This window comes from Calypte anna, chromosome 19 (assembly GCF_003957555.1).
Source record: "Calypte anna isolate BGI_N300 chromosome 19, bCalAnn1_v1.p, whole genome shotgun sequence".
Lineage (NCBI taxonomy): Eukaryota > Metazoa > Chordata > Aves > Apodiformes > Trochilidae > Calypte > Calypte anna.
This window is the reverse complement of record NC_044264.1, coordinates 8,168,959-8,186,928: the sequence shown is the minus strand read 5'-3', so window position 1 is coordinate 8,186,928 and position 17,970 is coordinate 8,168,959. Positions and strand designations below refer to the sequence as shown.

The following is a 17,970-nucleotide window of genomic DNA, read 5'->3' as shown; positions in this document are numbered from 1 at the left end:
TTTTTAAATAGTATTCTCCATCCCTCCCCACAAAGAGCTGAAGCCTCATTATAGAAAACATAATTTTTTATTATAAAACTGTGCCATACACAAAGCAATCTCCTGTGGCAGAAGCTTGCATATTGCAGCCTTAATGTCAAAGTAACATCCAGAGCAGGAATTGTAGTCTTTCAGGCTACTCTTGGTTGCCTGTTCACTACAAAGCTGTTCTCCTGGAGCACACATTTTGTAACATTTTGTCACTTTTCCTCTTCTCTCCGTGGCCGTTTCCGAGGGTTCATTTCAGTCCCTTCTGCCTCCTGAGTGACAGCTGGAGGCTGCACATCTCTGAAGCCATGAGGCTGGAACATATAAGCAAAATCATGCAATAAGACTTGTGTGGATATAAACCATGAGTAACTAGTTCCCAGAAGATCAGAATAAGTTATGATGCTGTCATTTATTTTAGATGAGCAGCCACAAAACATTTATAGACCAGGCTAGGCTCAGAACTGCAAGCTTTCCAACACCCATGCCAACTCATAACTGTGCCTCCTCATTTTATTTTTCACAGATCCTTTATTTTCACCATCCCAGCCATCATTTTCATTTTACCACTAGTAACCCCTATGGCTATGAAGTGCTGCTGCTCTGTAAATTAACTTATGTTGCCTATTTAAACAAATTAAAAGCCTAATCCTTCAGCCCTTACCCAAGCTCCAGCAGGAGCAAGGAGATGACTGGATTAATTGCTGCAGTAATTTTCAGACACAAAACTGAATTTCCAAAACCTAGCATATTTTTATTTCAGGCATCTACTTAATGAACTGAAAACATCAATGAGACATTGTAAAAGAACAGCATTATCTGAATCAGTCTCTAGACTGCAGCCTCCCTCAGCATAGTAATTTATGGGACACAACAGGATGAGAACCTTTTAACTGCCAAGAACTAAATGTAGAAGAGAAAACTACCCAGGAGGGAGCTTAAAGTCATCTATTTGGCTCAGAACTGTTCTTATTTTCTGTAACCTTGGCTCACAATTCAAAGATCTTAAAAGATACTAAAATATGAAAGATGTGGAAAATCAGTTAGTTAAACATGTCATCAATGCAGATGGAGAAACTGAGATGTTCTGTGAACTCTCTTCCCATCTCCAGACAAATGGTGTGCTGGGAGCACTCTGACAGCTCTGAAGATTCTTACTGCAGTGCAGAATTAGAAAGCAAAAGGGGTTAATCAGAAAAAGAAATTGCTTTGGGGATCCTACACACTCTTGTAGAGACATTGTGGGGATGAGAGCATTTCAGGAAAGCTGACATTTAAGGTTGGTGAAGTGTGAAAGAAGCAGGTAGAATTACTATCAACTGGCCACGTGACTTCTCTAAAATGCCAGCATCTCCCATGCCAAGATCAATCCAAAACAAAAATCCAATTAAAAATGTTTTGCTTAAGTCTCCCATCCCTGTATTTCTGTTTCTAAATGCCTCACCTCACACAGCCTGCTATGTGCTTAAAGGAACAAGCAGCAAGGGGTACCACAAGGGCAGAATTTGTGCAGTCCCTCAGCTGTTATAAGCAGCTCAAGTGTAATTCTAAATAGCATAATGGGGAATCTTCAAGTTTAGTGTTTCACTGTTGCTTGTGTCTAATCTCTGCCATTTCCCTTAGGCACAAAGGTGGATTTGTAGCCAAGAATCCACTTAATCCAGCATGCTAGACTCCCAGGGAAAGCATTCCAATGGTTATAAAGGCCAGATGACAAACTAGGCTGCTTAGTATAGATGTTTTACATTTAGTTTAAAGGCATGGACTTTCTGGGCAGAGCATCTTGAAAATACAATCATTTTGTGTGTGTTTGTCAAGCATGTCAGTGGGTTTTGAGCCTTGAGAGAAGGTGGCTCATGGAAGAGAGGAAAATTTTGAATTTTCTTAAATGTTTCCTGGTTTCTACAGGCTATATCAAGACTGACAAAGGTAGGTGGCTTGATTACTTGAGCAGTACTCTCACTGCTAGCCTGGCAGACCCTCCACAGTTCAGGGAAACACTGGCAATTCCTACCCTGTGCCTCTTGTCTTTCAGGATATAAAAACCAGGTCACATTATCTGGGAAATTTAGGTGAATCAGATGATCTACTCACTCCCTTGTGCATAAATCAATTTACATTTTTATGCTCTGCATTTAAGAATGAATCCTTATCAGCCTGTGAAAGAAACTCTGTGTCATTTGATAGGTGTTCCACAGCTTCCACACTTGAGAAGTGGGGACTGATTTGCCAGTGTGCTGGGAAGGACAGAGCTGAAAGAGAACTGGAGCTCAGGCACTAAATTACACACTTCTCCACTGGTTTGCAAGCACCCAGTTAGTCAGTGATACCAAAGTGTCTGCTTTGCATAGGCCTAAACATCTTTGGGGATCTAGGCTTAAGGAATCTATTAATTTTTTAATTATCTTTTTTTTTTTTCCTATGCTGGTTATAGATAGATGTGCAAGATCAGATTTGGAAATGCTGAGGATGTATTTACAGCTCCCATCTTAACTACAGAGATGGAAATGAGAAATTATAACAGCATATTCTTACCATCAGACCTGAATTTCCTGAAAGAAACAGGCATAATACATTTTTTACTTACAGAAACCATCTGGTGAAGCAGCTCAACAGCATTAAGAGAAAAAACACAGGGATAATCTTAAGTTTTTACTAATCTTTGATTAGGACACACTCTCAACTGTATTTCAAGATTGTGTGCATTCACACAGAAGATAACAGCATAGCTGGTTTATAATGCATTAAAACTGAAAGGAAAAAGGCAATTAAACTGTCTTTAGATAGATAAAATCCATCTCTTTATCAGCTGGAGAGAAAGGGCTGCAGACTCACATCACATGACCCAAACAACCTTGGGATGCAGTCCCTCATCCCCTTCCAGTCTTTACAGAACTAAGAATCTCTGTATTTTTGCAGTCTTTTTTTTTCTGTCCAGGTGGATACATTCAGGAGTGACAAAAATCTGATTTCTGTTCAATAGTTTGAAGATCTCATCTTATGGCAGCACTAAAATCTGCAGTAAATGCTATGGCAACGTGTTTCCATGAGGACACACAGCAAATAGTTATGGCATGTACCTAAGTATCTGATATTTGAGGATCTAAGAATTGAGTGATGAGGGTTTTTTGAGCCTAAATACAGCTTAGAGAGTATATATTCTCATTAATATGTATCTAAGCATGGCACAAAAGAAAATAATCACAGGATTTAGCTAGGGATGAATAAGGGGCCCAGCCATAAGCTGGAACTCCTCATACAGTAGTGACAGAAGAGAAAAATGTGAATATATTGGCTGGTTGTTGGGCCACAGGGAGGACAGAGATAAATACAACATAGGTTATATCAGGCCATGCACTTATAGGAGAGATGTGGAAATATGTATGGCACAAAGCACTGGTGAGACCTCTGCAATACCCTCTGTGATTCTGGTCACCTTTGTCCTAAAAAGATAAATTTCACAGGAGCAGGTGCAGAGAAAAGCCACTTGGGAAACAACAACCTACCTGGCAAAGGGAAAAACAGCTTGGCTTGCTCAGGTCTCTCAAAATGAAGGCTCAGAGAGTGCATGATTGTTCTCTGTAATTGCACTTAGGCCAGAAGTTAACATCAAGGGCAGATAAAATAAGCAGTAGCAGCAGAAGAACAGATGGGGACAGACTGCCTGGAAATCAAATCTACAAGGACTAACAAGCTGGGTCATTTTGCTAAAGAGCAAAATATTCATTAACTGGGAGCCATCCCAGTGTTACTGGTTACCCTCAGGAGGCAACACTAAGGAAGCAAACTGTTCTCAGATTTGTTTATGTGTCTGGAAATTCCTTTACAGATAACAACTTGCTCCCATCTCTCTATCTCCATCCCAAAAGAAATACTAACTGTAATGCAATATGGAATGGTTGACTCCTTCTGACTTGGTGATTTGTACAATGTTGCCAACCTGGTTAAAGAAAAAAAAATAGGTAATTATGATCAGTGAATATAATAGTAAAAAAATCCAAGTAACCCAATGACCAGACCCCAAGTTTTCCCACAATCATGGGGGAGATGACCAATGGAATTCTTATCTATGCATTTTTATATAGGTCATTGAAACTGTGGATGCCTAATTCCCACACTTATATGACCTGTCAGCTTATATGTAGACCTACTACAAAGAATGAATGATTAATTAGTCTTGTTTCATTACAGTATTTCATTAATTCCCAATGCCATTTCCTTAAAACACAAGCAAAAAAGGTTTTGAGCACAACTCTTTCCTACTCCATTAAGCAATCATTTGTTCATTGACCTTCTAAAACTGGGAGATACCCTCAAGAATTCAAATACTTCTAGGGAGGGGTTTTTTTCCTAGAGATTTCACAAGCCTGTCAATATGACCTGCAGGATGGAGAAGGAGAATAAATATTCTATTTATAAGCCTGACCTTGGACTGACATACAGCATAACCTTGAGGAAATTGTTGCTCTTGTATTTCTCCTCTAACACTTCCTTGATTTTCTGGATTTAGACCCCAAGCAATGGGTTTTCTGTTTGTACAGCACCTTGTCCAGTGATAATGCTTGGATAACAAACAGAAGACTGAAAAGCAGCTCAAAAGCAAGGGGCTTCTCAGGCAGTGCCAGGGCTGCTAAACCTGCACCATGCCCACCTTCCCAAACCATACATTTCTGTATGTTTTCTCTAGAAAGTGTTCTGCTCTCCCTATCAAAACACCTGCCAAAGATCCTGTTAATTATTTTTGGGGTTTTTTTTTCCCTCCCTGAGGTGCCATTCTATTAAAGAGGACGTAATTACAGCCTGAGGAACACTGCCACTTCATATTAGCTACACAGGGAATTCCTCAGAACATTTAAGTGGGGGCTTAAACTTTCCAAAGCAGCTTAAATCTGAAGTTCCAGCAGCCATGCTTTTTACAAGTGCTCAGCTGGAGCTCTGCTGCATCCCTCTGACTCAACAGGATCTTTCCTCAGAGCAATGAGAACCCTTATAATGAAGCTCTGACATTTTCAGTAGTAGAAATAAAGACAGGTATCATATTTGGCCAAAGCACAAATAAAAAAATAATTTTTAAAAAAGGCAAATTGATTCTTAAATGGTCATCTTGGTGCCTCAATAACCTAATAATAAAACCAAGAACATGAAAACCATGATGGATCATCAGGTATAGGGAGTTCATGTAAATATGCAACAGAATCCAGCAATTTCTGCTTTTTACAGACAGGCAGCTGTAATCAGCACTGCTCTGCTTCTGCAGGCCTTGCTCCATATTAGCTGCATACTTAGAACAGTAAATAAAACATGTTTGTCTATTTTTGGCTTGCCTTCTGGAACCAGCATCCACAAGCCTCCCTGTGTTGCAGAAGAAGAAAAGCTTTTCACTTTTGATAGATAAAATTAACTTTTGTTCACTCTGCAATCATTATGCTGATGCAGCTTCTCTCTTATAAAGGCTGTTAACTAACCAGTGATGTTAATTTAACTCCAAATTAAACAGCCTGCTGTAATCATTCTGCATTGCCTTCAAACAAAAGTGTCACTGCTTTTCTATTTCAAGTTTAACAAGCAAAATTATGCACAGCAACATTCCAGTTGCATTTTTGTTCCCTGTTTGCAGAAGATGAGGGAGGTGAAGCAAGGATTCTTATGTTACTGCACTGCAATACTTTATAGAAGACAAATTTAGCTGACTAGGAAAGAGAAGTGAGCTTGGAGTATAGTGAGCAGGGGAAAAAAAACAACCAGGAAACAGAAAAGATCTCATTGCAACAGACAAAACTTCATATTGATTTTATCATCCTCTTTCCTTTGGGCTTCTAAAATCATCTTCCATAGGTCAGCTCTGCTCTGGGAGTAAATGCCTCTCTCTTTCTAACTCTTTACAGGTCATGGTAACTTGGTATCTGCAAAGCTGCCCGGTTCTGCAGAACCATCCTACTGCATTCAGAAGCACAAAGGTCCAACAGAATCATAGAATTAGCCGGGTTGGAAGGGACCTCAGAGATCATCTAGTCCAACCCTTGACCCAGCGCAGCAGTTGCTAGACCATGGCACTGAGTGCCACATCCAGTCTTATTTTAAATGTCTCCAGGGACGGAGAATCTCCCACCTCACCGGGCAGTCCATTCCATAGCCTAAACAGGTGCCACTGAGGCCCCAAATTTTCACTCACCTCTGACTCTCATCCCAGTGAAAGATCAAACGCACAGTAGCAGCATGTCCCCAGCTTTCTCCTGGATGACACAAAATGAAAGGCCATTTTATTTGTTATTTATCTCTTGGAACCATCACTAAACTGAACTGGAATTAGACAAGGCTTCCAAACAAACCAAACAAAACCCAAACTAAGGTTAAACCATGTATACCTTTCTTGCAGGAATGAATCACATCTTTTTCATTTGAGCGAGGATTTCACAGCTTGTTTATCAAATATAATGAGGCAATTAGCCTCTGTACTCTAAAAACACTGTGTTTAAGAGAAATCCAATGCACTACTTCTATATTCATGCAAGGATTTTCTAGATACCTTCTAAAGGACAAGTACTAAACAAATCTTGAAAACTGAGGCAGCATGAAGAAAGATTTTTCTAATTACTACTGAAGAAGTCTAGTGAGTATGTCTAAATCCTACCTCAAAATTGTGATGTTCTGTCTCTCAGGCATAATTATGAGCAAACATCACTCCCTTTGGGAGAAAGTAAATGATTATTAAAGTATTAAGGGCCCCTGAAGCAGTCTTCTGTTTCTGACAGCAAAATGCAAAAGAACACAACCAAAAGCAAGGGGCAGGGGAGTGTGGTGGAAACAGAGAAGGAGGTCTGGATTGCTCTCCTATTTCAGTGGAAACAGTCCTACTGTTTCAGTTCACACCTGACCACAAGCTCAGTCAATTTCTAGACAGTTTTATTGGGTGTTTTTCTCTGTTTAGCACAGGAAAACAGTCAGTAGTCCAAAACCAGATTGCATTTTAAAGCAGTCATTTTGTTACAGTGCTGCAAGCCTCTCCTGGTCACCTGAGCACAGTCCTGTAACTTCCATATCATTTGTTGGTCCCCATCATTTGGAGATGCCCCACGTGCTCTGGTGTTCATTATAGCATGGAGAAGAAAAAAAAAATAAAATTCAATTGTAATGAAGACCTCCACCCTCCAGGCATCTTTCCAGACTTTGCTCTACTATATCTAAATTGAGATTAAAGATTTTGGCTCTCAGATATGGTTCCAAGTCAGAGATCAAAACACATTTTACAATGGGTAAAAATTCCACACCAGAATGTTTCCAACTGTATCAAGTGGGAGAGAAAAGTGCTGCTGTAAAATGAGATATTTCCCAGTTAAACTGGCTATAGATTAATATTTGACCTCCTTTCTAAATATATCCAGTAGAAATGTCTAGGAACACCCAGCTTAGCTACCACTAGTGGGGAAGAAAGCTGTCTCCTTCCTAAAGCTCTTAATACCTTGCAGCATCTGTGCTCTTTTTTTTTTTTTTTTTTCCATAATTAAGAATTTCCCTCTGCTAGGAAGTGGAATAAGGGTTTAGAGATTAATGTGCTTGTGAAATCTTAGAAAAGGCTGTTTCTAAGGCTTAGCAATCAATGGGGGAAAAACCTATTTAGGTGAGGCAATAGGATTGATTTTACTTGGGATTTTGCTGCTGACGCCTCCTGCAACAGTTCCTTTGGCTACAATCAGCCATGGAGGAGCAGGAGGTCCTTTAGCCTGTATGATCAAACTGTTGAAATAGCTTCTTTTCAGAGTGGGTCATAAAACCCACCTTTAAATCCACCAGCTTAATACTTAGAATGAATAGATGGAATAAATTCACATCTTTGTGCCACTTTGAAATGCTCAGCTTGAGATATCTCTGTTTAGGATGAAGGGAATACCTCTTACAACTAATACAAACTTTCATTTTTCCAAGAGTACACACTACACAGTTGAATTATACTATGTGGTTACACACACATTCTTCTGGGACTCACAATCAGTTTATGGTCAGTGTGAGGTTATCTCAAATTAAATGTTTGTAAAAGAAAATATGCTCAAGGTAATACAAGCTACCTTTGAGTAACCTATTCCATATGGCTGCATGTTCTTTGCTGTCCCTATGACTCTATGAACACAACAGCTCTCAAACAGAGCTATTGAAATAAAGACAGCACCTATTAGCTTTAATTGAGTTTGCAGCCAGAAAAGCTGCCAAAAATAATGTATCAGAGAGAGCAAGAGGCAAAACTAACAAAAAGGGTCAGATAGCAGAGGCTGGGTCTTTATCTGTGTGCACAGCTCAAAATTCCACATTCTTCACATTCTCAAAGGAGATGGTCTGTACTTGTTCATTTTATCTTACATCTGTGTCAAATGGTTCAGTGCTTGCACAGACACTGAGAACATCTTTTTCTTTGTCCTGTCCTCCTCTTCTCCCACCCCTCCAGACCCAGGGAATTACTTTTTTCACAGAAACTGAAGGTGTGGATAGAGAATTTGTGCCCTTTCAGTGCATCATAAAATAATATAAAGTTACAACCTTAAATAAGATTCAACCACTGAGCTTTTTCTTAATTTGTCACAATCTCTACTTCAAAAGAACTGTTCCATTTTCCCCTGTGACTGCAGCAGAAGAGTCTAGATGAGGTTACTCTGCTCATTACAGGGCAAAATTGAGCAGCCTGTAAAAAACACTTAAACTCACTGTGGGCAGATCCCACCCAGAACCTCCCTCTGCATCAAAACTGTAGAGAGCAATGGGCAGAGAGTTCCAGCTATACAGCAAATAAGAAATGCCTTCACAAATAAGTAATAGAATGTGTTCAAGTGTAATGGCAAAATAAACAATTTAAACTGCTCTGGAGAGGCACTGAATGATTCTCAGGGAATTTAGGAAATTGCAGCATAGTTTGAGGTGTGTAACTATTAAGCTGGTTTCTCCTGTTAGTGCTTTAACCTGTTCAGCACCACAATCCTGGTAGAAATTTCATATCCCCAGGTCCACCCCTACATTTTTTATATGATCATTCATTGGCCTGTTTCAATCTAAATTACCTGATTTATTAGATGTTTATTTATTTAAATAGCTCAAGCTTACCTGGCCCACTCTTGGGAGAAATGGATAGGGAGGCAAAACCAAACAGCTCAGCCAGCATTTAGGATGGAGGAGTCACCTCCAGGAGGGGTAGTGGCCTCCTTAGCTGGCCTGGCTGCAGCTGGATTTTTAAAAATAGTTGCAAAAATTATTTTCCTTGTATACAATGCCCCCCAAAAAAGGAAAGCCATATATCTGAAGATTAACTCTGTGTTCAACTCACAAATTAAACACTTACCTAAAGCAGGTACCAATGTGGACTGGTTCTGTCCTATCCTTGTTGTCATTTGGTTTGTCAGAACTACCTAGAAGAGGAAAGAGAAGCAAACAAGAAAGTCTCCAGAACAGAAGCATACTGGTGGGGAGAGAAGAGAGGGATTTTTCAAAAAAGCTTTTACCAGTAAAACAATTGTTCAGACAAAACTCCTGCCAACTGTAATGAAGCTTCTGTTTTAAGTAGAAACTGTAAAGGTGCCTCATCTTTTCTCAAGAGCCAAAACAAAATAACCCTGCAAAACGTATTTTCAGTTTGCATGGAAAGCAAACTTATTCCATTCAAGACTTTAAAAAACCCTAAATGTCTTCTTTTCCAAGGGATGCAAACTCTACACAATGTGCACATCCCACTGGATTTGTACTAAACACTGCTTGGATCTGCATTGAGATGTGGGTGACTTGGACTAACCCTCTTGTGAAGAGACAGCTTTTCAGTCAGGAGCATAAATGAACTTGGTGGTGGTGCTGAAAACATGCACATGCCTAGTGATGAACAGGATTTCTGCACCTTGTAGTCTAAAAATGTGCAAGTGGGTACAATACAAAGCAGAATGGAAGTGAACAGACAGAGCGGGGGAGTGTTTTCGCAGCACGAAGCACTTGTGGGAGGTTCACAGACAGTCTAGGTTAGATCCCTGGTAGAAATGGGGGTGGGTGAGACAGAAAAGAGCCAGGAATATTAATGGTAAAGTTCATTAAAAATGAAAAAATAATAATAATAAAAAATTGGACTTATCCTAAGCCCTAGGGGCTTTAACTGTTTGAGATCCTTGTGTGATTTCTTACTTGCACAGTTAGGAAGTGTGCTGGAGTAAGGAATTCCACTGAGCACATGGGGTAGGCATCAAAACATTTACATAGCTGAAAGCCCCAAGAGACATATTGCATATTTTAGAAAAAGTAACTCATCATATATGGAGGATAACAGCCCCACCTCACTGCTGGGGAAGGGCTGGGCTGGTCATCCTGGCACAAACCATCAAGTTCAGCTTTAGAAACTAAAGGAATTTATCTTGTACCATCTTGGAGCAATCCAAGTGCCCAGCTGTGCCACCCAATGAGCAATCTCTGGCATGCAAGCTGAATTTAGACTGTTTAGACTGTTTGCAAGCTACAGGGAACTAATTCAAAAATTAAAAAGAGGGCTACTCAGGGCTAAGGCAGTTCTGAAGCTCTGTGGCTGATTGCTGCTTTCACCAGGATTTATTTTGCAAGCGTTTGTCCTCAGCTGCTTGCTTGTTCAATAGAAATAAGTTATTTATGCTTCCCTTGATGAAAGAAAAAAACCCAAACAACTGAATAATGGCAGCTGCTCCTGTTCAAGGTCACCAGGTAGCCAATTAATGAGTGAGAGCACAGGGTGCAAATCAGGCAGTCAGGAACAGTCATCTCCCTTTGGTGCCCACGCCTGCAGGAAGAGGATTCATAATTCATGTCAGGACAAGGCAGAGGATGACACTTCCACCAGCCAGCCCCATCACTTCACCCAGCAGAACGTGGAGCTCTGCTCCTTCCCCTCCTGCAGGAAGCACAAAGGGAGGGTTTTTTATTTTATTTTTAGCAGTTGGGAACAAAAGCCAACTGCACCTGCAAGCTGTGGGTGACAAAGCTGCGAGTCACCTGGAAACAGCTACAAGCACCATTTTGAGATGGTGTAAGCTCCAGTTCCTGAACAATGCTCTCCTGGGCTGTACAAGATTTGCCAAGACAACTTGTGGGACAGCTGTAGCTTCTGAGTGCCATCTGCTGGCTACAGATCTGCTGGCCTCCATGCTGGGGTAAATGATGTAAAAACACTGCTCAGGGAGGAAGCTCTGGCTTTCCAGGGATACCAGCAACCCAAACTAGCAGATAAAGTGGTTTTCCTCCCTCAGAACAGTTCCTCTGCTAAGACAGCAGTTTATTTTTAAACAAAGAGTGGAAAATGATGTTGGAACTGCTAAATACTCTCATGCATTTTAATGTGCACTTTGTAGGAAAGTCACCAGAGGTGCATTCCTTGTCCAACCAAATCATTAAAGAAGATGATGTGAAGCAGCATGACAAACTGATATGCTACCATTTAATTAAGATCCCCAGGATGCTTTTAATACAAATTACACTTCTTTTGGCAACTACAGGAATTTCCCACCTCAGCAGTTTTGTCTGTGGGATGCATCTATTTTTACTAACCCAAGCAAATGTAGAGGACATCCTTGCAGTTTTCTGGTGCTATTTACAGACAATCAGAAATCACAGTCGCTTATTTCTTGGTGATGTATTTATTCCCGAGGAGGATCTCTGGGGCTTTAAACCCACCCTGTCCTTACCGCTGCTCTGTGGTCGTTGGCTGTGATGATCAGCTGCTGGGCCAGCCCGTTCAGCAGCCTCGTTCGCAGCGAGAGGTCCTCAAAGTCGTGGCGAAAAGGAAAAGCAATTCCATCAATTACCACCAGTCGGACCTAAACGCAGAGGGAAAGGCAACACCTCCGTTACTGCTCCACAAACCAGTGAGGAAAAGCAGGAAGAGCTCTAAGCGCACGGTAACGTTTTATGATGACAATCTGTGGTTTCACACTCGAGTGCGTGGCAGTGCAACACCTACAGGCTCTATTTATACGTGGGGCACAATCAGCACTCCACAAGGATGCAGAGTAAAGAGCCTCAAGCTCCACACACAGGACACATGTGAGGTGCAGTGCTGCATTATGCATAGACACAAGCTCAGAACAGAGCTGCATTCACCTGAATGCTGCCCTGAGCTCTCCCATCAGTTATCACAAAACTGCCCTGCTGACTGTTCCCAGTTTCAGAGCTTGCTCCCTTACAGCTAGCTGGCTGATCCCTGCAGTGCTGGTACAGAATACAAAGCAACAAAACTGGATGTAAAAGCCTTGCAGAATTGAAGCTGGAGAAAAAAAAACAACAAAACAAAACAACCCATTAGCATTGTACTTACAGAATCATAGAATCACAGAATGGGCTGGGTTGGAAGGGACCCCAGAGATCATCAAGTCCAACCCTTGATCCACTCCCCCCGTGGTTCCCAGCCCATGGCACTCAGTGCCACATCCAGGCTCTTTGGAAATATCTCCAGACACGGAGAATCCACTACTTCCCTGGGCAGCCCATTCCAATGCCTGATCACCCTCTCCAGAAAGAAATTCTTTCTCATCTCCAACCTAAACCTCCCCTGGCACAACTTGAGACCCTGCCCTCTTGTCTTGCTGAGAGTTGCCTGGGAAAAGAGCCCAACCACCCCCTGGCTCCAACCTCCTTTCAGGGAGTTGGAGAGAGTGATGAGCTCTCCCCTGAGCCTCCTCTTCTCCAGCTTGAACACCCCCAGCTCCCTCAGCCTCTCCTCATAGGATCTGTGCTGGATCCCTTCACCAGCTTTGTTGCCCTCCTTTGGACTTCAATCAGCTCTCCACAAAGAATAATTTATTCCATCTCCTCCCTCAAAAAATGAAATCCACCCCAGAACTAGAATACATGCTGTCTGCAGTCACTGCTAAGCCAACTCATCAGATTCTAAAATCATTATCAAACTATTGCAGAAATGTGGATTTTATCAGATGCTTTATTCCAGGCACTGCACAATGGAGCTGAGTATCTATCTTGCCTGAAGATGTTTGCTTTGCTGAGTAATTTCTTTTGTAGCAATCATTAGCTGAAGCTAGAGCACAATGCTGCTGCTGGCTCATCTCTCTCAAGACACTATAAAAACATTAGTTTGGGATTTTGATTTATTGTAACTTCATTTGCTGTAGCTGTTTTGATGACCCAAATTTTCAGCAATACAGAAGGGAGATGAATAGTCTTACAGTGTTTACATGTCACTCAAATCCTAAATTACAAACAACACAAGGAAACCTATTTTCTTTATTACTGATTTAACTCACTACTGGCAAGTCACTTTGTGACTGGAATATACAAGTCTGCAGCAAACATCACTCTGTGAAATGGCCCTGGGCCTCCAGCTGAAAAAAAAAAATTAATTTTAAAAGGAAGATTAAAAAGCTAGAATTAAAGTAAAATATTCCTCTGTTTTCTCTCCCATGACTACATCCAGGTAGGATGCAACTTAGTTTATTTTCTCCCAGTTGCATTTGTTATAAAATAGCAAACAAGTAGACTTGAGTATTCAACATTAAGCTACACAGAGAAAGCTTGGGAACATTTCCTTACCTCTGGAAGACCTTAAGAATTAGGTTTATTATGACAAGAATATTTTCTAACACAGTCTTTTAAATATTTGTGGTCTTTTTCATATTATTCACAAGATCTCAAACTAAATCATATTTCCAAATGACACTCTCTAAAAAAAAAAAAATAAATAAATCTTGGAGGCTTCCTGTGATCCCAGTTCTAGCTCCAGATCTGCACAGGGGCACCAGACTAATTTTAATGAGAGCTGGACTGCAATGAACAATCTGTCAAGTCACTTATAGCCTGTCCAAGGAATCACCAGAAGGTTTTATAGTTCTCCTGCAACCTTCAGTGTCTCTGGCTCCAGGCCAAGCACAAATAATCAGCACAGATGGTACCAGAGAACTGCAGCCCCATGTAACTGTGCTAATGAAGCCATGTACTTTCCACAAGAGCAAACACAACAGGGCACCCTTAGTACCTGGCAGAGAAAGGGAAATACCAGACTACACTAAGCAAAAGTAAGGCTCCCATCTGTGCTTCCAAGAACATCACAGCTTCCAAAGATGGAAATTCTATGTATGCAAGAGACAATCTCACCAAACAACCCTGGTTTGTGCTCAGTTTGAAACGAGGCACAAATCAGCTTTCCTGAATCCCGTTAGGGATTGGATCTGCTGTGCAGAACTCAGAAATCTGGAAGGGAGGTGGTGAAAATCTGCCTTACAATAGCATTTCCCTTAGACACGGGGTACTAGGGAAGTTTTTGGCTGCAGTCCACCCAAGAGTCAAGCTGCAGGCTCTGGTTGCTTGTAGCAACAGAAAATGTATTGGGAAGAAGGGGAAGAGCCACTTCCTGGATGCCAAGACAGTGCAGGATGCTTCTGGTCCTCAGTGATCTTCTAGGACAAAAAAAAAATCAGCACTAAGCCTCCCAGATCCCCCTGCACTACGGGGGTCACACCCACACCTGGCTCAGAGACTCCTTTACAAGAAAGTTCTGCTGATGGTAACTGGGTGCTTCCAGAAATGTGACAATGTGTGACAACACAGATCCAGTATCCTCACCTCAAAGTGGAGGTGCAGGCTGATGGCAGGCGCAGCAAAAGCAAATTAAACTCAAGAATAATTTGTACACAAGCCTTACGTGTGTACACTGACACCAGCCAGTATTTTCCTGCCAAGCTGATGAGGTATTAAGGTGTTACTCTTGTTGTACCAGATGAGTATTCCTGAAAGTTTTACTGTGAACATGAGTCATGTCTTCTGGTAAAGCTGTGATAACCCTTACCTTTGAATGCTCTGCAAGGAAGTCTGGGAGGAGGTAGACCTGGGCAAGAAGCTCTGTGTAGTCACGGCAACGGAAGTAATAGATGTGAGAGAGGATACTTTCCAGTGAGAAACTCTCCAAAGCTTTCAGATGATCTGAGAACAAATAAACAGATGAGTAAATGAGTCAGAAGTCTCTCCTAGCATATTGTTGCTTTCATCATCCTAACAAACTCTGCCCTCCACATATAGCGACAGCAAAACCCCCAGAAACAGGCAAGATAAAGAGTGTGGGAAACATACCTTCCATCTGGTTTGAAAGTCAAGAAGGTGGTGAGCAGATGCTATCCCAGCATTTGCACATAGGTACAGCAGAGCCTCCAAGGGAGAGCTCCAAAAATGAAAAATTTATTTCTGAAAAAGGAACTTTTCCAGTAAATAACTTTCAAGCCAGAACACCACCACCAGAGCACAACAGAGAGAATTAATCATCCACTGTTTAATGTACAGGCAGTAGCTCATTTAGTATGGTGTCCTTTTACACATTCAAACAGGATTTTGTTGTATAAAATAAACCACAGAAACTTTCCCAAACCCCCAAATGACTTGTGGAATGAAACTCTTCATTAAATGCAGCCTGATTATATTGACCTCAGGAAGGAGCTAAATTTCAGGTACAGTTTTACAATATGGGGCTCAAGCAGCAACATTGCCTTAAAAAATTCTGCCTTTTCCCTTCTTGTTCCCCAGCTGCTCTTCTGTCTGTGTTGCAGAACATTATCTCCCAGTTTTTCTGACAGAGCTGTGGTTTTGGTGTAACTGTGATCATTAGTGATCCATGCTTTAAAAAAACCAAACCAAACCCACAACAGAAAAAGCCAACCCCACCCCCACATGCCTAAAAAACCCTCTACAAATCACCATGTGGTAAAAGAATTAAGAATTATTGTTAAAGATGAGCTCAGTCTGCAGCCTGGCTCCACATACCCACGCAGTTCAAGGTATGATATAGGTGGGAATGCAAGGCTGGCAGCAGGAACTCCTTTACTGCCAGCACTGCTGCTGAAACCCTCCAACTGTGAAACTGCAGCCTATGGGACACTTGTTCCACTCAGGTCTGATCCTACTGGATAGGAGGAAAGCACTCAGCACTGTACCTGCTTCTTGATGAGCCTCAGCAATGAGCTGGCAATGCTGCACGCAGGCGGTGGCAATGTCCACTACTCTGTCTACCATAAAACTGCCTTCAGTGTCAATGAACACAGCTTCTCCAGCTACACCCCCAAAGCATTCCGGGATCTGTACATCTACTGCCAACTGCATACTGCCATGGGAAACAGAAAAAAAGAGAAATCTTGACATCAGAAAGCTCCCAACTCACTCCTGAGGCAACGTTTCTGCTGAGGAATACATGGAAGAGGAAGCAGTACATCCATGATCATGGCTGTAGTTAGAGTGTTATAGAAGAAACTGGGATTGCAGTCATGAAACAAGAAAAATAAAGAGTTAGATTAACATTTCAGAGTTAAATTAAACAAAGAAAACTGATTCTCAGTTGCATAAAAGTAATTTAAAAATAAGATACCATAGCTGTGTTTTCCCAACACCAGGTGCTCCACAGATCTCGGTGATTTTTGTCAGCTGCACACCACCTCCCAGAATATTGTCTAGTGCTGAGCAAAAGGTGATGATGAAGCCCTGGGTTTGCTCTTCTTCCAGCAGCTCCAGTGCTGTGCACTTTCTGGTGGCACCTGATCCCCCAGCACTCCTTGTAGCATCCCCCTGACATTCCTGCCTCACAAGCTGTAACACTTCCAGTGCCTCTTCTTTGGAGATTCCAATTTCTGGAAGAGTCAAGGTGATGAAACACAATCTTATTTTTATAAACAAAATGCAAAGCATGCAAAAAAAAAAAAAAAAAAAAAGCAACCAAAAAACAAGAAAAAAAAAACCAAAAAGCAAAGCATGGAGAGATTATTCAGCTTATTTGACAGAACCTGATCATTCTGCAGCATAACACATAAATAATAATCCTTTTCATGTAACAATGCACACAGCTTTTCTTCTTTCAAAAGAATCCCAAGTGCTTTGTGTTCAGAAATCAGTTGAAAATAAGTGCTCTGCAAATAAAAAAATAACCAAAGCTGCTGTTAATAAAGGTTCATGAGATCTGGCAGAGCAATTCACCTTGTTCTGCACTGAATGTGGCATCATATTCAGTTCACTGGAAGGAAGGAAGGTCCTGTACCAGCAGGCAGGTTGCACACCCACTGGTTTTACTGGGAATTCTCAGGGTATTCCAGGGCTGGGCAGGAAATGCATTATTTTTAACACAAAATAATATTTTAAACACAGAATAAGAGATGATACCTGCAAATCTCTGCATGCACAGACACCAGAATGCAGCAGAATGCACCAAGGTAAAACTATTGCCAGATTATCATGGATAATAAAACTACTGACAATCGATATCACTTCTGACCCTGCCTGTGCAAATCTTATTTAACTTGTTATAACTTAAGGCAACTTTCTGACTCCACAGATGTGTTTTGATCAAAGCATCTACACTTGGGCAGAGGAAGGAGAGAGGCAAAATCCTCTGGTTGCTTTTTTTCCTGCATCTCACGTCTATCGCTCGGGACAAGACAGGTCTTTTACCAAAACCATGTGTTTTTCGAGATGATTTTCTTTTATTTTTTTTGGGCTAGATGATCTCTGAGGTCCCTTCCAACCCGGCTAATTCTATGATTCTATGATTCTATGATAAGCACGTAAATATTCACTCCGCCCAGTGAGAGCTCCGAGGGATCTGCCCCACAGCCCCTCAGTACATCCAAGCTCCTCAGTCCGCCCCGACCATTTCAAAACCCCAAACCCTGCTCCAATCTCCTCGCTCAGAAGCCCCGGGCGAAGCTTTCGCAGCGGGGAAGGAGCGGGAGGCAACCTGGCGGAAGAGGGGACGAGAAGCGCCGGTTTGCGCGCCGGTACCTTTGCTCAGCCCGCAGGGACCGGTCTCCAGCAGTTCCTGCGCTGTCTGGAAGCCAGCGGCCACCAGGCGGGCCCGCAGAGCGGGGGCCAGGGGCAAGGTGCCCACCTCCCGCTGCATCCCCGGGGCCAGCGGGCGAACGGGCGGGCGAGCGGCCCCGATCCCGCGGCTCCCGGGCGAGTTAGGCCGCGCCGGGCCCC

General features: G+C 42.0%; 1 protein-coding gene across 3 annotated transcripts; it reads right to left on the bottom strand.

Annotated features, from left to right (window-relative positions):
* Positions 1-58: 58 nt before the first annotated feature.
* RAD51C (RAD51 paralog C) lies at positions 59-17,939 on the bottom strand. 3 transcript variants are annotated; one of them, XM_030462637.1, is made up of 9 exons: positions 17,773-17,939; positions 16,370-16,628; positions 16,166-16,254; positions 14,807-14,940; positions 11,697-11,828; positions 9,350-9,416; positions 6,200-6,260; positions 3,907-3,967; positions 59-341 (listed from the first exon to the last, which is right to left on the bottom strand). In XM_030462637.1, exons 1-9 carry the CDS (start codon positions 17,888-17,890, stop codon positions 240-242), a joined length of 1,023 nt encoding a protein of 340 aa, XP_030318497.1. In that variant the 5' UTR covers positions 17,891-17,939; the 3' UTR covers positions 59-239. The 3 variants fall into 3 exon arrangements, with proteins under 3 accessions (XP_030318497.1, XP_008490574.1, XP_030318498.1); XM_008492352.2 differs by lacking the exon at positions 16,166-16,254 and adding an exon at positions 15,942-16,108; XM_030462638.1 differs by lacking the exons at positions 3,907-3,967; positions 16,166-16,254 and adding an exon at positions 15,942-16,108.
* Between the last annotated feature and the right edge of the window lie 31 nt (positions 17,940-17,970).

What these genes read in the sequence shown, in the direction of transcription:
- RAD51C (XM_008492352.2), bottom strand. Translation starts at nt 17,890, where the DNA reads ATGCAGCGGGAGGTGGGCACCTTGCCCCTGGCCCCCGCTCTGCGGGCC. An exon ending in TGAGGCTCATCAAGAAGCAG is followed by an intron (nt 14,941 to 15,941) that starts GTACAGTGCTGA and finishes ATTTGTTCTCAG; the next exon opens with ATCATCTGAAAGCTTTGGAG. An exon ending in CACTGGGATGAGAGTCAGAG is followed by an intron (nt 3,968 to 6,199) that starts GTGAGTGAAAAT and finishes TTCTTTAACCAG; the next exon opens with GTTGGCAACATTGTACAAAT.